This window comes from Gymnoscopelus braueri (genome assembly GCF_963280865.1).
Source record: "Gymnoscopelus braueri genome assembly, chromosome: 8".
Lineage (NCBI taxonomy): Eukaryota > Metazoa > Chordata > Actinopteri > Myctophiformes > Myctophidae > Gymnoscopelus > Gymnoscopelus braueri.
The window spans coordinates 16,393,907-16,420,163 of record NC_137609.1 but is presented as its reverse complement, the minus strand read 5'-3'; the positions used below and the strand labels follow the sequence as shown (position 1 = coordinate 16,420,163).

The following is a 26,257-nucleotide window of genomic DNA, read 5'->3' as shown; positions in this document are numbered from 1 at the left end:
TTTCCTCTAGAACCTGTACCACAACTAATGTTAGTTTACCCGTTTTGATTAAAGGTTTCATGACATGCTGGTTTTCAAAACATTAAAAGTGTTTATCATGGTCCTTCAAACGTGTATTAAAAGGTTTTAACTGAAACATCCACACCAGTGAGCCATGGCAGGTGTTTTTCTCTCTGTTCTGAGGCCCTTTAATTTCATTTTTATATATATAATTTTTTATCCCACGATTTTGTAACCAATTTTTTTACCTAGTGCCAATTGCTTATGTAATCCTGGGCGCTACTCTCCCTCTGCCAGCCTAAGGAGAGCCCAGAACTGAGCTCATGCTTCCTTCAATGCATGAGGAACTAGCAAGCCGCTTCTTATCACCTGACAAGGGGGAGTTTCCCCCGTTGGACATAGCGTGTGGAAGGAACACGTTATTCCGACCAGTTCCACTTCCTGTCCCCTCCATCAGGCGCCCCGGCTGACCAGGTATATAGAGACCAGGATTACTGCATGTTTTGGATACCTACCCTAGGGGACACGGGGAGAACATGCAAACTCCACACAGAAAGGCACTTTCGCCAACCCCACCTAGTGTATGGGCACTGATGACACGTAGGAACACGTCCCCAGCGCCCACAGCGTCCCCGGCGTGAATCAAACCCAGGACCTTCTAGCTGTGAGGCGACAGCGTTACCAACTGCGCCACCGTACCCCCTTCTGAGGCCTTTTCAGCTGCAATGAAACAAAAACTATTTGCCTGCGGGTGTCGCTGTTTAGGGATTTAGCCTGTCAGTCATCGCCTCTGCGGGAGGGGTAGGGGATTAATGGACTGTGACGTCAAAGTCCACGGGCCAATACAACCCTTTTCTGAGCCTAATTATTCAGAAAACCCCAGACCACAGAAAATGGAGGTCAGAAAACCTAAAAGAAAAACGAAATATTAAATAATTCTAATTTGATGTCATGAAACCTTTAAACATGATGAGATGAGAGAAAATGAAAAAAGAAAAGAAAAGGCAGACCATGGAAAACTCTGTTGTACCTGTAGCTTATTAAAGGAAATTAAAAGCAAGACTTCAAACCATTAATCTTTTGCATTATGATTACAACCCTGTACTATCTAAAATGGAAATAAATGTGAGACTGCAGCAATTATAAAGACCCCATCTGCAACAAACATTCTTCTGCACCCAGTCTTGCATTTTCACAAACAGAAACTCTGCTCGGGAGCGATGATGTGGAGCAGTGAAGCGCGACAAAAGCGGCCTATCGGCTGTTTGAAATTCTAATGACTGTGCGGGACTTGCGGATTGTGGCTTTAAAAGAGGATGACTTCATTTCATAATTACATCTGACTTCCCCGAGTTCTCGCTCGAACATGGCTTTTCACGGCACTATAAGAATGTTTTGGGTAAAAACCCATATTTCACTCATCCTTTCTTTCTATCTAAGAAGGCCAAGGCGGAGGCAGCTCTGCCAGGGCTGACACCACCAATCTTCATGTTTTATCACCTGACAGGGAGGGTGTTTGTGATGGAGAACAGCAAAGGCCTGAGAAATCCTTTTTGACAAAATTGTGAGAATATATTGGTTTTGTGGGTGAGTGATGTCAAGTTGGCTTCAAGCGCTTAACCCTTTGAGACCGGGAACGCATCTGTGTGTCATTTTTAGATTTCTTTGGCTATTCAAAAATAGCAGATCAACAAGCTCATAGCGCGGCACTCGGTGCCGCGCTATGAGCTTGTAGATCTTCTTTTTTTTTTTATCGTGAAAATGTCTGCAAATCTTTCAATATATATTTTTTAAAGCGAACATTTTTGACTCTCGTACAACTTCTGGGGGTCCCTGGAACAAAACATTTTGAGATGGGGGTCCACGGCCATATCATTTTTGAGAACCACTGATATTATAGCAAATATGTTTTTTCAAAAAACATGTTTTCAAATTTTCAAAAAACTAAAAAGGATTTAGAAGACATTTGTAGAATCCCAGCAGAAGCAAAGATTTGAGTTGCAAATATTTGCTTTAAAAATACGTATATCCAATGATTTGCACACATTTTTCAGGATTACAAAATAATAATAGCAGATCTACAAGCTCATAGCGCGGCACTCGGTGCCGCACTATGAGCTTGCAGATCTGCTATTATTTTTGAATAGCCAAAAAAATATTAAAATTACACAGATGCGTTCCCGGTCTTAATGGGTTAATGTGTCCCCGACCAAGGTTCAGATTTATGAATCATGAAGTTAGTTCAAACAAATCACAGTAGCTTTGTTTTGCTTCTTTACTTTGCCACTCCAGAGATTCAGTGCAAAATGGGGTTGTTTCCTAGAAATCACAGCAGGAATGCACTGTGCAAATTCAGATAAACTGTATGTGATCAGGCCAAGCCGTTATGTGTACAGTATTTGGTTGGATTTGAGTTTCAAACAACTGCTTTCTGTATACACTAAGCTGTCAGCCAATTGAAAAAAAAAAACCTTAGCCAAGGGAGACATTTTGGCTATTCTTTGCAGACATTCCTTCCTGAAAAGTATAACGATTAGTATCTCTATAGTCTCCTGTGTAGCAACTCAAATAGGCCTATGCACCATTTAATGGTCTGAAAACAAAAGCCCCGGACTTCTTCCCTCGCAAGGTCCATTAAGAGAACAATGCTCAATATGGCATGCACAACATCCACTTTACTAGCGTGCATGTTAGCACAGTTCTTTGTCGTCTGCCTATCCCCCCTGTCTCGGCCATTTGATCCCTAAACAAGCAGTCTCTTTGCCCTCCTCTATTCATTTTTCAGAGCCATAATATCTCCCTAGACAGTGAGCACGAACCCGGAGCCACAACGCATTCCATTAGTCGCTAGCTAGAGAGTTAACCTTGGCCCCTGTAGTGTAGTAGAGCAAATCACTCTGGAGGGTCTACCAAGAACTCAACTGGCTCTTTATACATGCCTTGGTACAGTAGTTACTTTAGGATGCTGTTATGCAGTAAAAACAACAACAACAACCGTACACTGTATTGTTGCGCTCAATCAATAATACATGTTCCTTTTGTAGTGGTTTATGAATATTTGATCCAGTCACTTTGCTTTGATTTCTGGCAACTCGCAAAAAAAAAGGTCAAGAAATGTTTCTTAGTAACTTATTGTTTTTGTTTTGCTCCATTTGAGGCTAAATCAACGAGGGACCAGGCAGGACGTGCCTATTATATCATTGAAATGAAGATAATTGTAATAATTATTGCTGCATTATGCATTATTTTATTTTCATTATCAAAGACACATACTGTTACTTCTGAATAAAAAAAATCGAAAACATCTAAAACTGTGGTAATGAAGAGTAGAATGATGACAGCTATAACTGCTCCGTCTTCCAGCGTTAGGTTTCATTTAACCTGTTTATACCTCTTTCTCGATCTGCTCTCACTCCATCCTCTATCATCTGTCTTCCCATGAAATACTACAAAATAATTATTAATTAAACTATTATTTTGCAAACTTCTTTACACCTGTAAACCTGTGATGTGAGTGTGACAAACAAAGCTGAATCTGATTCCGGTGGTATAATTATATTGTTGCTTTGCATTGGTTAAATATGTATACCAAAAGTAAGTACCCCCCCCCCCCCAATTTAAAACAAAACACACAGACAGAATCAACCACTTTCAGCCGACAGCCGAAAATCGGAATTATTCATGCATTGCATTACAATTCATTGTGAGCTTGTAGATCGGCTATTTTGTGCTACTTTCTTACTTCCTACTTATTTACTGTCACACAACAAAGCATGCCTAATAGGGCATTCATTTATGAGAAAACATAAAAAGATGAAATATGGAGACAAAAGAAATTATTTTTATTTATTTTAGCTTTTTACCCCATTTTCTCCCCAATTTAGTCGTTATGCCAGTTGATTCCTCCCCACACACATTTCTGTGTTTCTGTGTGGACGTAGAGCAGGGATGTCGAACTCATTTTGGGTTGTGGGCCGCATTGTTCAAAAAGTGACTTGATGGGCACGCGGACACGCACGCTCATGTGCATTCAGTTATACAGCATTGTTGTCTCAGTCACTGCTATACAGTATATCACTTTGAAAAAAAATATTATGAAGAAGAATAGCTACTTTCATTATTGACATTAAAAACAAACAAATGCAATTCGTAAGGAGCCCCAATAAACCATTTTAAGTAGAATAATTCAATTTGAAGTGACAAAAAAAAAAAAAAAAGATTTAAAGAACAATAATTAAAGAAAAGAGGATAATCGAGCGGTTTTCTCATTATTTTTTTTCTCTCTCTCAATCATTATCACGGGGTTAACAGGTGGAGTTGCCAGTTAGTTCAGTTTCTAGCATACAGTACATTCTCATGTCCTTTTTTTTAAACGGCCACATTAATTCATCATACAAGACAGCTGTGGCGTGACCAGTGTTGCCAGATTTTGTGTTGCCAGCGAGAGAAATAAGCAACCAGGTCTATGAAAACAAGCCCAAAATAAGTGACTAAATAGGCCACATGAGCACTTAAACCTATATGCATCAACAAAGCTACAAGCTCACAACAAATAAAAAGCAACCCGCAACTACCAATATTTACCAGCAACTTTACAGAAAAACAAGGTCGCTTATAGTAAGCAGACATGGCAACGCCAGAGCCGTGGGCAAACCCGGTCCCTTCATTTCATTCAGTGTGCCTGCCTTTCTCTTTTCTCTCTCAGTGGTGGTCTTCTCCTCAGCTTTCAGGTGAATAGTGATACTTGCCTACCTCGCTACCTGAGGCTCTATTCATGGTGTGTTTGACGACTTAAGAGAGGCCATGGTCAACAGTATGCTAATTGCCCATGGCTTCAATGGCTTGGCTATTGTTCTCACGGAACACGTTTGGCCACTATAGACCTTCACAGTTAGGTAGCCTACAGTCAGCAGCGGGGTGGGCGGATAAGCTGCCTCAGTGCCTCTATTGTTTGAAGAAGCTGCTGGCACCGCCAAGCAGCGACGTCGTTAGAGGTAGTATGAATTTACTTGCTGCCCTCCCCCAAACGACGCTCGACAAAGCTGGATGCACCGTGGTGGATTTGAACCCACAACCTCCGTTGTGGAGATACAAGATTTCTGCCCTACAGCGACAATATCTCAGCAAAGGGGCATATGTTTGGGAACCTTATATAACAAGCTGATGTAATCAGAATGTGCCATAATCAGAATATATAATGGCCTGGTGTGAGTTCTGCTTTTATAAAATGTACTATAAGCAGTGGTGTAGAGTAACTAGTAAGTACATGTACTCAAGTACTGTACTTAAGCAATTTTTGGGGTACTTTTACTTTACTGAGTATTTCCAATTTTCAATACTTTTACTTCTACTCCACTGCATCTCAGAGGCACATATTTTACTCCACTACTGATTTTTTTGAAAACTTTAGTTACTTTGTAGATTTAGATCATTATTAAAACACATGCAGTAACCACTTCAGCCCTATTTACTGACTATAAGGCAACATGAAAATTATAGACACATCCCAATTAAAGAATAAACTCTACGAGAAAGTAGTCTTTGACTGCCAGATGTCATACAAGATGGTTGTTATGCAATGTTTACATATAGATTTTGTTTCTTCAAGATGGTCTCATCTTTGTGCAGCTGTCTGTGGCTGTCATCCTTTGCTGTTTCTGATACTGGCATAGACAGCAACATTTCACTGCTTTTTGAAGATTAAACACGACACCTTCCTCCTGACACCTGTCATGAAAGCATTATAATGTTCCATTTTGTTTGCTTAACAAAGTTTGCTTCATTTAATTTCTTTCTTTCTTTTTCCAAGTTCATCAACCTTATCTTTCTGCAGCTCTGTTTATCTTCTGATAGGGGTGGCACTGGCTCAGAAGGTAGAGGCCATTGCTGGCCTTTTGGGAACCAGAAGGTTCTCGGTTTGATTCCCGGTTTCCTCCTGGCTTTGTGTCAAAGTGTCCTTGAGCAAGACACTGAACCCCTAACTGCTCCCAATAAGCAGGTTGCTGCCTTATGGTTGACTCCACCAGCTGTGTGCGATTGGGTGGACGTAACACACATTGTAAAAGCACTTAGGGCTTTGCCCTGATAAAACTTGCATTGGGGCGTCCTGATAGCAGGCTAGTGCTAGCAGGTAGCACTAGAGCTAGCACTAACCTAGCTGATAGTTAGGTTCATACCACATACGTAGCTGATGCCGGACAGCAAATCCCTGGTTTGACTCCCGGGTCTCTCTTACTATCTAATAAAGGCAGAAAAAGCACACAAAATGGAAAAAGAAAAGAAACTGCATTGATCCAAGTGTGACCTCCTTCTCGTACAGTATACAGTACTTTTCAGTTTTATAACACCGTGGCCCATTCTATAGCCGTGAGTGTGATGATCCCAGTAAAAGCACTTTGGATAAAAGGTGCCAGAGGCATTGCTCTATAGCCACTCCGACTCGGAGGTCGAGGTTAACCATATGTTGTCATTTTGTTGGGCAGTTCACCTTGACCTCAGAGTCAATGGTGTAATGCTTTTTCTTAATCGTTTAGTGATATAGACCTGTAGAAAGACATAAGATTTTATAGCCTTAGAATATGGTTATTATACCACATCTATATTATATAAACTAATCAGCTTGGATGACTTGAGCTACCCCCACCCCCTCCCCCAACTGTATCAGTGTGATAACTATAGCAAGTTTTATCTCACATTTAATATGCTGCTCATGACAAGAATTGGGATATGCCTACTTATAAATAATACACGGTGTAGCAGATTGGACATGTCAGATTTTATTTTGAATGACCATCTGTGCCCAAGCTGGCCCTCCCACCTGATAATGTTTGAAAGCTATAGTTCATTGTGTTTGGGTCTGGGAATGAGTCTGGGGTTTGCTGCAAAGATCATAAAAGTGAAATATTAGATGAGTGGTGGTCAAAAAAAGGTTTAGTGTCTGTAAAAGGGCCTCAAATGCTGCAATCCATTATAAGTGCCAGAGAATAATTTTGGTGAGGGTTAATTCTCCAATACTTGTATTAACCGGATAAATTGTGTGGAGGAAAGGGCCCTGTAATCCACAACCTATTCCAGAGTTCAGTACAAAATGCGTATTTATTTATATGTGTATTTACATTACATGTGTAATGCTTAGTTTGTACTTTTCTCACAGAATAAGATCCAAACGATATCCCCTGGCCTGGTAGCTAGGTTGGGAAGAAAGTGTTAGTTAGTTACTTACTTACTTTATTGATGTAATTGTATGAAACATTGGGTCCAAACAATAGTCGAAAATCAAAGATAAAAGTTACAATACATTCAAATATACAATACACAACACAAAATCCTTTGACTCATACACCAGGAGCTTTCTGTTGCTCCAAAAGTGATAGGCAGGCATGTAGGATACATGGATTTCCAATACAAATATCGTACTTTTACTACAATTATTTGAAAACTTTAGTTACTAGTTACTTTTTTTTCGAAACACACATTAACCACTTCAGCCCTATTATATACATTTCGGCCATTTGAAAATAGCCGATCTACAAGCTCACAATGCGTCGCGATGCGACGCATTGTGAGCTTGTTGATCTGCTATTTTCAAAAGATTTTTATACATTCGAAAACTGGATAACGGGACATTCCGCATAATGAGTACTTTTACTTATGGTACTTTAAGTACATTTTGATGCCAATGCTTTTGTACTTTTACTCAAGTACATTTTGAATTCTGGACTTTTACTTGTATTTCTATATTGCCTATGAGAGGAGAACCGAAAACCGTGTAAAGATTATCCTCAAATAGTCCTCAATGTAAGGTGTACTGCTGGTGCTGCTGGTATAGAGTGGATGATTGTAGTACACAGGGTTGATTGTGCCACTGCGATCAATTGTCATTTGCCACCGACGAGTAGGCCTATCACAACTATTACATAATCGTGTAATCGCAATTATTTGGGATTATCGCAATTCTTTTTGCATAATTGTCATAATCATTTCCTCGTTAAAAAATTTTCACATATTTTCAAATATTAAAAAAAGCTAGAAATCGCAGATCTACAAGATTGCAAGCTTTGTAAGCGTTGTAAGCATGTAGATCAGCTATTTCTGCCATTTTTACATGTATAAAATTATGAAATATGTAAATAAGTCCTTTGTATTATTTAAGTTATTTGTCATACCTGCTCTGCGCCATGTTTTATTACGAAGCCTAGAAGGCAAACAGAAATACAAATTGTATTCATAAATATGTTCAAATGTTCAATGCCAAACACACAATTAAATCCTTAATCGCAATTATTTGAGTGACAAAAATAGTCAACTTGAATTTGTAAGCGTGACAGCCCTACCGACGAGCACATTAGGCTCAACACTGACTGATCAAATATTGTGTACTTACTTGCTGGTGCTGTTAATTACTTCATTCTTAGAGGTTGCGGCTGTCATATAGTATGTTTGTTTAAATCTTGTCCAAAGTCATTAAAATGCTACCGAACTTATCTGAGTAACTGAGTCAATGTTAGCTAAACAAGACTAGAGAGATGTGTATTCATAGGATGTTGCGTTCATGATATACAGTATGGCGTTTTTTTGTAGGAAATTCGGTTGGTCCCTCTGTCTAATTTTGGATGCCAATTACAGAAGGTAAACAGTATGGAATATCAAAAAGTTACCTTGTGTTTCTGCAACACAGAGTGATGTCTGTTGTATTTGTGGTGCCCCTATAGTTAACCCATTAAAATTAATTAATTAGTGTCATTTTAGATTTTTGCGTTGGCTATTCAAAAATAGCAGATATAGTTTGTGCCGCGCTGCGGGTTATTTTTTAACATTTTTGAAAAATCTTGAAAGTGTGAGAACTACTGATTTAGAAGGCATTTGTAGAATCGACATCAGGTCTTAATGGGTTCAAGTGAAATTGCGTTGGGTCTGTGTTGTTTAGAGGCCCCTCAATGTGTGATTCAAATTTGGGGTTAATCGAACAATGCGTTCAATCACACCCAATCGGTGTGGGATATAAAAATGGTACATGCTTATCAGTGGTTTGCGATCTTATCGCTGGACTCAAGAGCAGGCTGTCAACATTATATTTAACAACACTTACTGCAGCTCTGTCTATTTGTGACTGACTCAGGTTGAAATGCATGCTATTTGTGATATACTGCAGCTCAGTGGTTCTCAAACTTGATCATGTCAAGGACCCCCAAAATGATATGTATTTGGCCGCAGACCCCCATCTCAAATATTTTGTTTCAGGGACCCCCCAGAAGAAAAGATTTGAGTTACAAATGTTCGCTTTAAAAAAAGATATATTCAAAGGTTTGCACAAATTTTAACGATTTTTCAAAAATAGCAGATCTACAAGCTCATAGCGTGGCACTCTGTGCCGCGCTATGAGCTTGTATATCTGCTATTTTTTAATATCCAAAGCATAAAATATGGATAAAGGGGTTAAAATGATTGTGACGCTTTATTAACTAATTTAGCTGGGGACCCCCTGGTAACCCCCCCCCCCACGGACCCCTGGGGGTCCCCGGACCCCACTTTGGGAACCAATGCTGTAGCCCTACTTCAAAGTCTGTACTGTATGTGCTGCCAGAACATGCGGTTTGCTTGCTTTGTGATGTATGCTTGCTTCATGTGATGTATGTGCCTGTAGTATGGGCCTTTAATGTCATTGTGTGTACTGAATGCCATTTTCCCCCCTTTTTTTTCATAACCTTTAACATCAACCTGCCCGGAGACGGCGTATAATTTTTTAGCTAAATCACAGAATAGTGATGAAAATGCACGTGTATTGTTCCTGTTAACCCATTCAGACCGGGACCGCATCTGTGTGTCATTTTAAGATTTCTTTGGCTATAAAAAAAATAGCAGATATACAAGCTCATAGCGCGGCACCGAGTGCCGCGCTATGAACTTGTAGATCTGCTATTTAAAAAAAAAAATCGTGAACATTTGTGCAAATCTTTGAACATATATATATATTTTAAGTGAACACTTTCAACTCTGTTACAACTTATGGGGGTCCCTGGAACAAAATATTTTGAGATGGGGGTCCACGGCCAAATACATTGATTATAGCAACATACGTATTTTTTTTAACTGTTAGGATTTAGAAGACCCACGATTTTCCACGATTTTCCCCAAAAAATTGCAGATATACAAGCGAGTGCCACGCTATGTATATCTGCTATTTTTTGAATAGCCAAAGAAATCTAAAAATGACACACCGGTCTTAATGGGTTAAACGACTCAAACTGTGACCATGGGGATTGAATAGGCACCTTGAAAGGATTCCTGTTCAAATGGAAAAAGGGAGCTGGGGTTTCTGAACGGCACAGTGAGTTTTCACTGAGCCATGCTGTACCAAATGCACGCCAAGGATCTAGGCTCACCTTTGATGATTCACTGCACTCCTCTTCCTATGGAGGAGAATGAAAAAAAATATCTCTTGCAGACACTTCACATCATATTGTCGCTGTTGAGCAGAAAAACTCGTATCTCCGTATTTCATCTTTCTATGTCATTTTCGCAGATGAATGCCCCACTTCGTTGCACAAGAGAAAATTGCTTATTTTTATGAGCTTGTACGTAGATCTGCTATTTTAGAAATGTTTTAACCCATTGAGACCTGGAACGCATCTGTCATTTTTTGATTTTGAGCCGAGTGCCGCGCTACGAGAAAATGTGTGAAAATGTATATATTTATGTTCTTTTAAAGCGAACATTTTTAACTCAAATCTTTGCTTCTGGGGGGTCCCTGGAACAAAATATTTTGAGATGGGGGTTAGCGACCAAATCCTCATCATTTTGGGGGTCCTTGACATGAAAACGTTTGAGAACCGCTGATATAGAAACCTAAGTTTTTCAGAAAACTGTTGGGATTTGGAAGACATTAGCTAAGAATCGCCCTCAGGCCTTAATGGGTTAAGTGAAAGTTCTTAAGTTTGTCTGTGGGTTTTATGAACATTAACGAATGACAAGTATAGTATTTATTTATAACTAAATAATAACTATATGGGATCCATTGGAATACAGGTTATTTTTTTCCTGAAAAGTAAAAGTTTTGGACATACAAGGTTTCTGCCCCGACAGCAACGATATTTGTAATAAATGTGGGTACTAGTCCTTTTATTTCATGCTGACATTAGTTTGCATACTCTTTTCACAGCCAGTACTGTAGGCTATGTGTGTTCTGCTTTTGTGACGGTAGTTCATGGCACCGGAGACCTGCACATTCTACCATTAGTTGCCATTCAACTAAAAGAATAGACAATGCTCAACAATATCAAGATCCTTGACAAAGCAATACATTTGATGTATTTTTCTGTTGCCTCTAGCGCTGCACATTATAAAAATCCATATCAGTTGTTATTTGGCTTACAATGTTGGCAACAATGCGGAAAAATATATTTCTACTTTTCTGCCCATCTGTGTTTGCTCTTAAACCTTGGTTTACAAAGCGATCAAAACCTGGCAATATGTTCTTCACCAGCAATAACAACCTTGCAATATGACACTAAGCTATATTAGACAGACATGAATGCTAACGCAATTCAAAGAAACTAAACAAACCCTGCCTGCGCCAACATTTTGTTCTGTGTACAAGGCATGAAAAAAAAAAATTCTGGAACATTTTGACATCATCGGTATTTATTAACTTGTTATTGCAGACAGTACAATGAGAATAATAGATTAACAGTTTGTACTGAGATCGAAATGAGGACATTTCCAGTACTTTGTGTGACATGTTTTGTAAATTGACTTCATCCCTGACTTGCGTTTAAAAAATGTTATCAAATTGTTTTTTGTTTTGTTTGTTTTTCTTGATATCCAGCCAAGGAAAAGAGATTTTCTTGGCTGGACAGTTAGTATGTTGGTATCATGATCTCACACTCTAACCCTGACATATCCACAGCCAATGCCCTTTCTCAGCACCCCTTTTTTAGCTTGTTGTTATGGTGATTTGGCAGAGAGTTGTGTGTAGACCATCACCATGGGAACAAGACAACTAAAAGCTGAGTGTTTGTGTGACAGTGATATGAAGGAGTTTGAAACAAAGATATCCCTTTCCCCCTCCGTAGAGCCCTGAGACGCTGGGCTCTGAATCCTTCACTTGTTCTATGAACGACTCACTTACAATAGACATTCCTTACAATGGGGTAAAGGCTGCCTACTTCCATTTTATTTGATTTGAATAGCATTACAAGCAGTGGATAAGCTGCTGAACTAGTATCGTGCAGAATTTATTCCAGGCAGTTGGGAATGCAGATTTGGCTCGAAGAAGTTGAATCGCTGGAATGCCAAAGCTAGATGAAGTAGAATGGAGTTTTCTTTCTGTAGTGTGTGTTTTTAAATAGAGCATGCTTGTGGTGATGGGATGCAGTGTTTATATTCTAGCAATATTAACCAGACAGCATTGGCAGCCTTCACCCTGCTGTCATTAAAGGACATTTCTACTTTGGGATTGTCTTTTAGGTATAGTTGAGTCATTAAAATACTGGCAGTATCCAGTAGTCATAAATGTTTGGTTTGTTGGGCCTCGGGTTTTCTTTTTCCGGATGACTAGCGAGGAAGCTTGCCCCAGATGTGCTCATCAAAACTTCCCTGGTTAAATACAAGTTGAAGAAAGAAATTAATACGATGGCATAAGGAAATGCATACCAGAAGGGTGGGGATGAAACACATCCCCACTGGCAATGAAATTTAATGATCAGAGGCAGGGAAATCAAGTGCTGAGGGGAACCCCATCCCCCAGTAACTTGGCAAACTAATCTTATTTCTTAATCATACATTATTTCCTGAAGCCAAATCGAGGACTTGCTGTTCCCTGTGCCAATGGAAAAACTATAAGATAATATGCATAGATAGACAAATACTTTGGAAAAGTTGTGCTGATCAACCATAGATTACAGCTTTGTAACATTGAGGTTTTGTTTTTCCCTTACAGTGAAAGCTTGTAGCTTAAGGCAGTCATGTACTGAGGCTGATCAATTAAATGTAAGACTAGAACACTACCCGAGGTCATATCTCACAGCTGGAAATGTTACAGTAACAGCTGTACGATTTTTTCTGCAGAGACGCATCCAAAATCAAAGCCTCAAACTAATCTGGGCCATAACCTCATATTCTCATACAGCATATCTCAGTCATTAGCGATTTGCAATGAGTTGTGAGCTTGTAGAACCGCTGTTTTCGGACAAAGTTTGCCTATTTTCAACAAATGCTCGCCTATTTTCACTGAATGTTTTCCTATTTATGCTGTATATTCGCCTACAGTATGCATAATGTTTGCCTATTGTGACATGCCCAGAATAGGGACACTAGGTTTTATGTGGTTAAGAATGATGGTAACTTGGGTACAAATGACAATGGACCCAGATGGATCCATAATGGTCAATTTGCACTCAAATTAACACTGAGCATTTAACCACATACATTTTACACACTCAAATTCGACATAATCTAATACTTACTAAAATAAAATAACTGATTACATTGTATTATCTACAATGTACAGTATTTGCCATTAAACTTAAGTCATTACCTTTGACCATTGAATGACAAAATAATACAAAATACGTCGTACTGTTGATTACAATAATCATTAATAGCCTCGCTCAAGGTAAAAAGAATTGGTGATAAATAGGCTAAACTTAGTAGTTGGCACTAGTCTTAATAGAACTATGAGCTATACTGTATATACTGTGACTGTGTGTTTTGATATTTTGCTTGGCCCCTCGGTTAGGGTTGTGTGTTTTTTTTCTTTTTTTATCTAAATTATGATGTACAGTATATGCATCTATATTCATAGCCTAGATACAAATGAATGATGCTTTATTATCCCCAAAGGGCAATAATTAGTAATGTGGAGCTGAATGTGGTCTTGTGCAGTGAAAATTAACTTACGGCATTAATTAAACACACAACATTTAGAATAAAGAAAACCTGAAAATTGGCTACTCCAAGGACAATATTGAAATTAGACGTAGCCTAGCGTTACGTCCAAACTCTTGAGTTTGCAATCTCTCAGCGTAGCCAGAGTACCCTGTATGAATGATGTGACCGATGAAGCGAATTTCTGGCATCAGCATTCCTCTGGGTTTCCTTGATGGAGCGACATTGATACAGATTGGTCAGAATGATGGTTTGCTGTCAAGTTCACAGGAGTTGAGTCTAATGCAAGGCTAGCATTCTGTAAGTGTTATGGACCTGGCTTCCTATTGTGTTTCCTTGTGTTAGTGTCATTTCAGAATGTTTTTTTTTTTTTTCTTTCATTCTTTTTCATGTGATGGATATTTCAGAGGTGGATCCTGTTCAATGACGTATCAAATCTTAATATTGTCCACAGTGTTTGGTCCTCCTAAAAATTGCGTAGATTAAAAACATATCTTCTGTGAGAGGAATTACATAACTCAAAGCCATAAAAAAAGGATGGGGGGGAGGGGGGCGAAGAGTCATGTCAATAAAATGCAAGAGTATTGTAAAAGCTACAGGGACACAATAATAAGCCACTGGTTCTCAACATGGAATTCGGGGACCTCCAGAGGTTCTTGAGGGGTTCCAGGGGGTCCCCAGCAAAATGATTGATAGTTTGGAATCAAATAGGAACTTAAGGGGTCTTTAACTCCTGAGTGTACAAATGGACCCCACAAGGGTCCATTTGGTTCCATGTGTTCACTCTCAGAGTTAAATTAACACTGAGGATTCCACAGGTTTAGATTGGGGTCCCAGATACAAATCGTATCAAATGGGGGAACTCTGTGACCTATTGCGTTTCAAACTGGAGGTCCTTGAAATCAGAAAGGTTGAGAATCACTGCGACGGGCTACTCTGTATTCAGAAGATTGTGAAGCTTGGTTAACCACATGAGGCTTGTCCCCTCTGGAGAATTCTATAGATTGTGTGAGACGCAGATAGCATTGAGGCACATATCACAGTGCCACAAGGCATTCACATCCTTTCATCAATCCATTCTACTCATGCATGCATGCAGTAGCTGTGCCTGTAAGGGTCCATTTGGCAGCATAAGAACAAAAGCTATATGAGGCGTCTTAGTGGCACAGAGGGCTAAGGCACATATGACGTATTTGCTACTTTGTGGGTCCAAATGTGGCACATGCAATCCTTCCTAGTGAAATCCTTTGTTACATTATAAACCTCTCTTTTAGCTTGTCAGTTACTCTCTATCCGTATGGTAATGCCAAACCTGACGAGGTCCATTGATGTGTAAAAAAATAAATGAAAAGAAGAAGTTCAGTTTTCTCAGTGATTACATTTTTGTGTGTGAATGAGTTATGTCTGTATTTTAGACCGTATAATAACCCACCAGGCAGTTTGAGTCATAGGATTTCTGTTTAAATGCACATCCCACTGTCCTGATATGGCTTAAACAATATGCAAAAAATATGTAAACAGATGATACATATCTGATTAAAAGGTTAGCCAGTACAGGATAGCATGCTACTGCTGGTCAGATAAGTTGTGATTGTTTTTTCATCCAAATCATAATTTCTCTTGCTACAATTTCATGCACAATCGAGTTACTAAACCAAGCCATGGTAGGCATGCTACATCGATGAATCCCAAACAACAATACGTTTTTGTTCATTATTTAAAGGCGTTTGTGTGGAGAAACGGCATAGGTTGAGAGGCCCAGTAGTACATGCAAAACCCTAATCCTGGTCTGGAGTCAGTTATTATGGTCGGCCCATGGACTGGTTAAAGAGATGAAAAGGCTTTAAGTAGTAGAGTGCACTGCCACATAAATTTCAATTCATCACAGTAGTCATTTGGCTTGTTCGGAGACTTTGGCAGTAATGTAAAAGTAGTTCTTATACGGTAAAGCAGGGCTACTCAACTTAACTCATTCACTGCCAGAACTTTTTTATTTTTGCGTTTGACAAACTGCCAGAGATTTTTCATAGAAAAAAAAAAGTACTCAGGAGCCAAGATACAAAATGTTTAAGTTTTAAGTTAACAAGGAAGTGAATGGGAGTATAGATCTTCAACAAATCATATCTCCTTGGTCTTTAGGTTAAAAATTAAATAAATAAATAAGAAAAAAAAAAAAAAAAAAAAAAAAAGATTTTTTTTTTTTTGAAAAAATTAAAAGTCGTTTTAGTCGTTCTTGGCAGTGGAGGCTTAAAGGACAAAAGTCGTTTTAGTCGTTCTAGGCAGTGAATGAGTTAAGATGGCTCAGGGGCCACTCAGAAAAATACCAAAAGTCCAAGGGCCGCAAGCTAAAAATGTCGGTCCTATTTTGGATTTTTCGATTTTGTAACACACTACACATTGTTATTGTTATAAGAAAATGTACATTTTGACATCAGATTCTTTTCACTGTAGCTGTTTATTTTGTGTGTATATCCAGTGGCATCAGTTCAGCAAAAGGTATGGCAAGGTTAGGGTTGCCAACTCCCAGAGATTGAAATAAGGGACACCTATCCTGGGTGCGCGGCAAAGCCGCGCGGCCCAAAAAAAATGGGGGTCAAACCCCCATTTTTTTCCTTTTTTTGGCGGGGGTTTGACCATGAGGGGCCGCAGAGACGCTGCGTTGGGGCCGCATGCGGGCCGCGGGTTGAGTAGCGCTGCGGTAAAGAGTTGTCAGGGTTTCACCCAGCCGTTTTATGTGTAAAGATTGAGCTTTAAGGGCTGGATGGCCAATTTAAATAATTTGGTTGCATGCCGTGCCTAAAGTGTCTGCTGGTCAGTTGACATCAACAAGCGAGGTTCGGACGTCTCCTGAATGTGAATCAGCTCGGTCAGAATAAAGGCACCACATGCGAGATTCAGTTGTTGGCTCCATCATAATGGTTCCCCAAGAGACAGATAAGTCAGACTGTCCATATATATACCGTAACCTATGTTAATATATGTTAATAATATATGTCAATATGAATTATGGATCATATTGCCGATGTTATTAGGCATCAACAATGAATTATTCTGCTGAGTTAAGTACTGTATATGGGCATTGGATATGGTACTCTATGATGCTTACTAAAGAAAATTCAGAATGCTGCCTTGACATAATATTCTGTACAGTATGGAGCATCCTGCTGCGAAGGTTAGAGGCAGGGCCAGGAGAAGTGCTGGATGAAAAATCGTTTTAACTTATTTTCTAATCAACTGCATTGCTTTTTATTGTACTGTATGTAGGGCGGGGGCGGCATGGACACGATCAAACATGATATTTCTGACCAAATACCTTGATATTGACGATAACATTGTGTTGTTGCGATAATATCAATCTTCTTTACATTTTTTCAAAATCTTCAAAAATAGCACAATGCATCGCTTTGAGAGCTTGTAGATCCGTTTAAAAATAGTTTTTAGTTAAAAATAAATTTTAAGTGATTCGATTTAGGAAAAGACAACACTTTTGCCATATCACTATTACCATATCTAAAATCCCAGACAATATCTAGTCTATTATACTGTATGACTTGTGCTGGTGCATTTCTAAACCTTTTTTTATATAGTTTCGGTGGTACGTGTAAAGCATTTTGACCATTTATGAAATACATTTACTTGCTCAAGTACATTTCACATATCTCAGCTGTCGGGCAGAAACCAGCTAACAAAATGTTAATTTTCCAGAAAAAAAAGAAAAGAAAAAAAAGTGTTAAAGAGTTATCTCCTTCTGCTGTTTTTTTTCCTTTGAATTTGACTCTGGGGGGACATCCCAATAGAATTTGGATAACAGGATGTTGGCCGCTAGGTCCGCCCTCAGCCTTCCACTTCCGGTCCACGTGTCTTTGTTTACATTCCTAACATTCCTAACTATACACGTTGTAACAGGAGCTCCCGACAGATTCAGCTGCAGAGTGATTTTTGTCTTTTGAGAGATTAGCCTACCCGGACACTAATAAAAAAGTCGTGAAAATAACCGAACTACAAGCTCACAGCGCGATGTAGATCTGCTCTTTTTGCTCTTTTTGAAAGTGAAATTGAAAGTGGTTAAGTCTGTCTGTGGGTTTTATAAATATTGAACTAATCCATTGGAACACATTTCCTGAAAAGTAACACTTTTGGACATACAGGGTTTCCACCCGACAGGGACGATATACAGTAGCTCATCACGTGAAAGCCTGATTGCACGACAAATTGACTTTCATTCAAAACCTAGAAGGACTCAAACAAGTACAAGTAGGGGACAGTTTTGGCTGTATACTGTCTCCTACTTGTTTGTACCGAGGGAACCTTCCAGAAAAATAAGGTTCCCTCAGAGAAAAATTATTAGATATTTTCATCTGCATTCTGATTTGTCTGCACAGCTAATCGATTGATGATGCAATCCATTTTACATTACGAGTCCTTATTTCCATACAAGTCTCAGTGATCCGAGATATGGATAAATAAATCAAAATTTTGGTCCTGGCCTCTCCACTAGACAGCTTTTTTTGTAATCCTTACATCATCATGAAAATTCTATGAATAAGCGATAGGAAAAGGCATAAATATTTTTTATATCTCTGATTTCCCAAACATCCTGAAAAAGTGGAAGATGATCACGTGGTCGACGGAGCGTAAATCATCAGACCAGGGTATTGATATTCAGTGTAATGTAGAGGAAGGAGGGCAGGGGGAAAGGGCTGAGATGACGATCGATAGGAAAGCTCCAGGGGACGCCACATTAGTAGGGGAGTAAGCATGCTGCAGCTTTTCCTCTCTAAACTCTCAAACATCTTCTTTCCTGATATTTTCCTTAGGAGATGTTTATTCAATCTGTGCCTTTCCTCACAACATCTGGCTTCCACGGTCAACTGCTTTCATATCACATATAGGCTGCAAGATGTGCACACTTCATTTCAGCATTCTGGTTCACTAAAAGCATATCCTTAAATGAACGTCCTACCAGGAAATAAGCAAAAGAAAATTCAGTTACCTCTTATCCCTCAGAAGCGAAGCAATATCTGATGGATCCTAAGTGACTCTTAAGTAAGGTATGGAGTTTAAGTGACTATTCCAAAAAGCCTTTGCTAAATCAAAATTCTTATTTGGAAATCACCAGGTTGTTGTCGTAATAATGTCTTGCCTCATTGTGGTTCTGAAACCAGGGGCGTAGCCACGGGTGGGCATAGGTAGGCCTGGGCCCACCCATTTGGTTTTTCTGCCCCCCAAAAAAATAATATATATACTGTATATATATTAAAAAATTATATATTTTATTTTTTATATCATATTCAGCCATTTTGATAACAGTGTATATATAGGTATCCGAAATCAGTCACAAACCCGCGAAAAAAGTGTCTAAAACCGCGCTTCGCGCACGCGCGCACAGTCCGGCCACACATGTGTGCCCACCCGCAACTCCCGCGGCCCAGCCTCGGCTAGCGTTCTGGCTACGCCACTGTATGAAACAAACCTGAAATCTTGACATGTTACGTGTGTGTGTGTGTGTGTGTATATATATATATATATATATATATATATATATATATATATATATATATAAATATATACATATACATACATACATACATATACACACACACACAAAATAGGGCTAGTACATGTAAAGTACAGACCTTTGTTTCACATAGAGTTTCCAGAATTGCGTGCAGCTCTATGGTAGTATGCCAGCTGTTTCCGTATTATTTACGTTTTTTCAGTTCCATGAACCAATATTTAGTTTAGCTGTCAATCATATTTCTCTCTGCTGCTGAAGACTTAACTTTGATCTGCATAGCTATTATGCAAACAAAGTGGCTTCTTGGCAACTCAAGCACTGCCTGAGCTAATTATATTTAGACACATTCCATATTTTGTCAATAACAGGGCTTACTAAGGATGGCAACGTTTCAGGTTTGTGTGGCTTGTCAGCTAGCTTGTGAGTTTACAATAACTTCCCATTCTTTTATACCATACTGGTCTATCTTCATCACGTCTATATGGTGAATCAGTTTGATTCTGAGTGGAATTTTTTAACTCTTTCATTTTTACTTTCTTTGTGAGCGTTAATAATGACAACTTTATTGCATTGCTGTGCAGAAGCAGCTGCTTAATAATCCCGTTTTGAGAGGGACTCTTTAATATGCAACAAACCTGATATATATCTGAACAAGATTCTCCGCTAAAATAAATGGAGAAATCAGAATATGCGTTAGGTCTGCTATCGGCATAACAGCACAAGAGGATCAAACTCACTGTTAGCTTCAAAGTGGTCCTATGCAGCATCTTTCATTAGTCCCCATCAAACAAAGTAGTCTGATGGATGTGAATGAGCCCTGAGAAGAAGAGCACCTTCCCCCCCCCCCCACGCAACAACAGATGTTTCATGTAACAGGAGCACAACAGGAAGAGCATTCAACTCAATTTGGCCCGAGGTCTAATAGGGAAGCCAGTGAAAGTGATAGGGTTTCAACCCTGGAAGCCCATCTGTATATCCACCCACACCCACTCTTGTGATCGCTGCCAGTGAGTGAAGCCCGGAGCACCCGCCACGACGCACAGAGAGCCGTAATCATCATCCCGTCTCTTCGCCTGCACCGCCGGGACGCGGCTCGAGCCCCGAGGAGGGGCTGTTGTGTTCCTTTAACCCATTAAGACCGGGAACGCATCTGTGTCATTTTTCGATTTCTTTGGCTATTAAAAAAGCATAGCAGATATACAAGCTCGTAGCGCGACACTTGGTGCCGCGTTAAGAGCTTGTAGATCAGCTCTACAAGCTTTCTTTGAATATGTATATATGTTTTTTTAAGCGAAACATTTTAACTCAAATCTTTGCTTCTGGGGATTCTACAAATCTTCTTCTAAATCAGTTTTTTTTTATTATGTTGCTATAATATCAGTGGTTCTCAAACTTTTTTCACATCAAGGACCACCCAAAATGTTGTTCCAGGGACCCCCTAGAAGCAAAGATTTGAGTTAAAAAATACATATACATTCAAAGATTCGCACACACTTTCAGGATTTTTCAACAAAATAGTAGATTTACAAGCTCATAGCTCATAGCTCTATGAGCTTGTAGATCTGCTATTTTTGAATAGCCAAAGTACAAGATAATGGTTAAAGTGGTTACACAGACGCGTTCCCGGTTTGAATGGGTTAACTCTGGGAGTTCATTACGGTTCACATTTGGTTACATTCGTGCACTCTCTGAGTTACAAGTGGATAAATTAACATGTTTCTGTTCATGATTCATCATAACCTATTCAGTGCATTCATTGTATGAATATAAAAAGCGGTTTATGTAGTCGGTTGTACCATGAGAATGAGAGTACTGCGCCATAGCAGTCCTATTAAGAGACACTTCATCACATTGGTTGTTCCGTAATGTAATGGTTAGAGCGTCAAGCATAAAATTGCAGCGTCCCCATGTTTGGTTCTGGGTCGGGGACTTGTGTTTACAGGTCATCCCCTACCCCTTGTTCTCCTGTGTCTCTCTGCTGTCTGGCGAGAGCATCGGAAAGACACACTCCATTACAGATCCCTCAGAGTTTTTGGGCATTGACCCAATGCCCTATTGGCCCTGTGGTCCCTTTTGGCACGAAACCCACTCACTCCCCTTAATAGCTATCCGATTTCAAGCGGTGGGAGTTAGCTAATGAAAAACATCTACAAGATTTGCATTGGGATGGAATTATGGTAATAATAAAAAAAAAGGAAGTAGATTACTGCAACCCCCCATTCTATTGCTTGCTCTAAAACTCAAATGGATGTTTGAGTAAATATATAGCGGGGCATAAAAAAGAAACAACACGTGATAATGATCGATAGCGAGGTTATTTGGGTGATCTTCTGCAGTCACTTTTTTTTGGTTTTGTGGAATGTTGCCCGGGCTGCTGCCTCATCTTTTGTTGACCCGGCACTGTGTGTGCCATTCTCTTTTAGGACACACACACACACACACACACACACACACACACACACACACACACACACACACACACACACACACACACACACACACACACACACACACACACACACACACACACACACACACACACACACACACACACACACACACACACATATATACACACACACATATATACACACACACACACACACACACACACACAGAGAGAGCGAGAGAGAGACATCCATGGATTCCTCTGCCTTGTATTATTGGAATTCCAGCCACATGTTACTAGAGAGAGAGAGAGAGTGTCCCCTCCCCCTCCTCCTGGCATCCTCTCATTCTCATTGCTTTCTCGGGGGGCCAGGGCAGACAAAGAGGAGGAGGGGAACATAGGGAGAGCTGCATGGGCTAATTCATCAATAATCTTTACCTAACCCGCCCGCCCCTCTCTCTCTCGCTCTCTCTCACTTGTTTGGCCTAAAGGCATCCAAGCAATACATCCATTCCAACCCCCTATCTAGTCCCACCTCACACGCACACACTCACCTTTTTACCACAGACACTTGCGCACACACACACACACACACACACACACACACACACACACACACACACACACACACACACACACACCACACACCCACACCCACACACGAGAGTCTGCCTGAACATGTCCAGAGGGAGAGGATGAATCGAGTCAGAGAATGTTCATTTTTTTTCCTCCACCTCATTGTGTGGATGTGTGTGTGTGGGTCTAAGTCAGGCCCTTTGAGGGCTGTATGTCTTCAGCTCAGTCTGGGAGCTAAAATGGTGATTATAGACTAGAGACTAGGTGTGGCAAGATGGGGCGGTGTCAGAGGCTTTGTCTGTAGCGGCGTACAGCCCACCAGCTGGGAGGAGGCCGTGCCTGTCTGTTGGAGACTGCCCCGGAGCGGAGTGCAGTCTGGGATTCAAAGAGCCACAGAGCACAGGGCTAAACCACGCTGGACTACGACCTTAACCACAGAGACTTACAGCAGCACAAGTTCAAGAGGGCTCGCCTGGGATCTTTTGTAACCAACGGCTGAAGTGTGAACTGCCACTGCACATTTTTCTCTTTTTTTTACAATTTTCTCTTTTTTGTACATGACTAGATACGATTTTCTGAAGCAATACACGAGAAAAGAAAGAAAGAAACTTCTTTGGAGTCTCTTTGAGTAACAGCTTTTGAAGAGGTGGCTATTTTTCGGGCTTCAGAAAGCTTTTCAGATTTTTTTCCTTTTTCATTTTTTTCAGTTTTAAGGATACATCTTCAATGATAAATCCATGTGGAATATGGGACTTTTTTTCTATTATTTGGACCGTGGGGAAATGCAATATCTTTGCGTTAAGTTCTGGGTAATTTTGATAAGTATGTCACATTCATGCTGCTTGTTCTATGAGGACTCTAGCCTCTTTTGACTGCTACAGTATAATGAGTTAAGCTCTGCATGTTAGATCAGTTGACTGGACATTTTCCACTAGACACTGTATGTAAATTGATATGCCATTGTAGCTGGAGTCGAGCGTTTCTCTGTACTTTTGGCCCTTGAATGATGAGCCATGCTTTTGTGGTTTAGTCTGTTTGAAAGTTTTGCAGTATTAAAGTTTTGGAGTGGCTATTGAGCTTTGCGTGCATCGCATTGGAGGACCAAATGATTTAGCACTTGGTCACATCACAACGATAACGATCAGTTGCCAGGCAACTTCTGCAACACGTTTCTTTGGGTAGCCTGCGCCCTCAGGAGCCGGGACGCTTGACATGTATTGGCCAGCTATCAGCTGATTAGTGTGAGCTGACCTTCTCCCCAATCCCCCACTTTTTTGCGGCTCAGTGAGCGGAGCTGACCTATGTGAATACCTTCCATCTGTCCACTCCCGTTTGTCCCTTCCGTTTCTCTCGCCATCTCTCTCTCTCCCCATCTCTCTCTCTCTCTCTCTCTCTCTCTCTCTCTCTCTCTCTCTCTCTCTCTCAATTTTCAATTCAAATCAATTCGAAGATGCTTTATTGGCATGAGAAAACTTAATTTACATTGCCAAAGCAAAAGTTGAACTAAACAACTCTCTCTCTTTCTCTCTCTCTCTCTCTGTCTTTCACTTTCTCTCTTAATTTCTTCTCAATCTCACTTTTCAACATTGTTATATTAGTGGTACGTAAAAAAAGAAAGAAAGCTTATAGCGCGTTGCATTGTAAGCTTGTAGATCGACTATTTGCAGCAAACATATTTAATTTAGAGCGAAAACACAAAAGACACCAGTATAGAGCCCTGAGGGACTCCGCTCAACAACTAATGGGTTTTAAGTGCACGGTTAACCTCTTTCAACTTTTCTCTCTCTTGTTGTTTCCCCCCAGCGCTTGCAGGTAGAATCTCGCCGACCGGCGCAGACGGCCTCGTCAGTTCCTCGGCGTCGACCGCCAGCCCAGCGCCGCCTCATGTCTACCTCCCCGCCAACTTCAAGCTCTCAAACGCCCAGCTGGCGTTCTTCCTGCGAGAAGCCCAGGCCACGGGCCAGACCGTTGGCGGCGGTGGCAGTGCCCCTAGCTCTGGACACCCACTGCAGCGCTCGGAGAGCTTTGTAGTGTTCCAGACAAAAGACCTGCCTGCCATAAACATAAGCTTCGGGCCCTTTGCCCAGGACCAGGCTCTGTCCAAGGAGCTCCTCCAGCCAGCCAGTTCGCTCGACATCCCCGGCCAACTGACAGTCAACTGGAAGGTGCGGGCGTTCATCGTGCAGGCGCGGGTCTTCTCGAACAACCCCACGGTGCAGGTGTTCTTCTACATCGCGGGCCGCGACTGGGACGACTTCAAGGCCCAGGACAATCTGCCCTGCGTCCGGCTCCACGCGTTCCGCGACGTCCGCGAGACCAAAACCTCCTGCCGGATGCGGGGCAACCTGGCGCAGTGCCTGGCCCAGCTGGAGCTGCCGGCCTCTTGGTTCAACACCAACATGGCCCCCCTGGGACGGAGGAGAGGCTCCAGCGACGGGCTCCTGGACGGCCTCACCAGCGAGACCCTCCAAGCGGAGCTTTACTACACCCTCCACGAGCCCAGCGTGGGAGGAGAGTGCGTCGAAGGTCAAAGGGGCGCCGGCTCCAGGGGAGAGCCGCCGTCGCATCACCCCCTGCTGCGCATCGGCAGCATCAGCCTGTACCAGGCCAGCCAGGAGCAGCTGCTGGTGGACAAGCAGCTGGACAAGAACATGTTCCTCCGTCTGCCTGACAAACCCCTGAAGCCAGGTGAGACGCTCAGGATCTCCCTCTACTTGATGCCCAACTCCACCATCGAGCAGTTCACCCTCAAGTAAGTGTCCTTTGACCTGACCTCTGACCCCTGAAAGCTGTACATACATTGCGATTTCATTCCATTTCCAGCATTAAGCTCCGTTCACACAAAACACTATAAATCATTCACCATTGTCTTGTTATAGTGGATGGAGTAACTTGGAGTAACTTGAGATAGAATGATGTTTAAAACTATATATCTTTATAGTTATACAGTAGTGCTTGGTATCAGGGTTGCCAGATCTGCTTATTATGATTTCCCCGCAATATTTTATTTGAAAATAGACTATCTACAAGCTCACAACGTGTCGCATCGCGACGCGTTGTGAGCTTGTTGATCTGCTATTTTCAAATAGCTGATGTATATGTTAAAGTGCTCATGTCGCTTCTTTTGGGCTGGTTTTCCTAGACCTGGTTGCTTGTTTCTCTCACAGAATCTGGCAACACTGCTTGGTATGAACAGTCCTTTAGGCAAAGCCAGGGCAAAATGGCACAATGAGGATGAGACTAATTCAGTCAGTGGTTTCTGTTAAAATCCCTTCTTCCATTAAACTTAGATTTGGCCTTAAAATAAGTAGTTAGTACTAGCCTTGGAACTAGTTGTTTGACTGATGTTTTAGTCACTGTAATAATATTATAATTATTAGGACCCGAGCACCAAGGGCCCTATTGTAATGAAAGGATTATTGTTGGGACACATTAATCACATTTTTGAAGGGCTAGAGGTGCTCGAAAACTTTGCACACACATCAGAAGTAGCCTATTGACGAATTGGTGTGGCAAGAAAAAAGCCCTTTGGTGCCATGACGTTAACCCAACCCCTCTTTTTTGCCATTTCAAGGGTTGTACTTTAACTATCTCCTCCTAAGAGGTTCCTCAGATCCACCTCAAACATGCTCAGTATATAGGCCTAGCATATAGGCCCTATGAAAGTGTATGTTTGGACATGTAACAAGAAGTAGTTTGCGTCTTCTTGCCTGCGTCAAACCTCACGCTTGACGAGAGTCCCAGCCTGAACACATCTACGTGCCAACATTGATAATCATAGCACCACCTACTGGCAACAGGAAATTACATGTTTTATACTTTGTGGTACTCCTAGCGGGCTGACCATACCCACCTGTGGTCAGAAAAGCCTTAAAGCCTTCATGATGCTT

At 40.9% G+C, this 26,257-nt stretch overlaps 1 protein-coding gene across 2 annotated transcripts in view; it reads left to right on the top strand.

Annotated features, from left to right (window-relative positions):
* Positions 1-26,257, top strand: part of tmem132e (transmembrane protein 132E) — a 461,493-nt gene that overhangs the window by 282,852 nt on the left and 152,384 nt on the right. Inside the window, exons 1-2 of one of the 2 annotated variants that reach the window (XM_080436343.1) lie at positions 22,820-23,189; positions 24,171-25,119. In XM_080436343.1, coding sequence (XP_080292469.1) covers positions 23,105-23,189; positions 24,171-25,119 — 1,034 coding nt within the window. In that variant the 5' untranslated portion in view covers positions 22,820-23,104. Of the gene's footprint in view, positions 1-22,819; positions 23,190-24,170; positions 25,120-26,257 lie in introns of those variants that run through there. The other variant, XM_080436344.1, reaches the window with a different exon arrangement.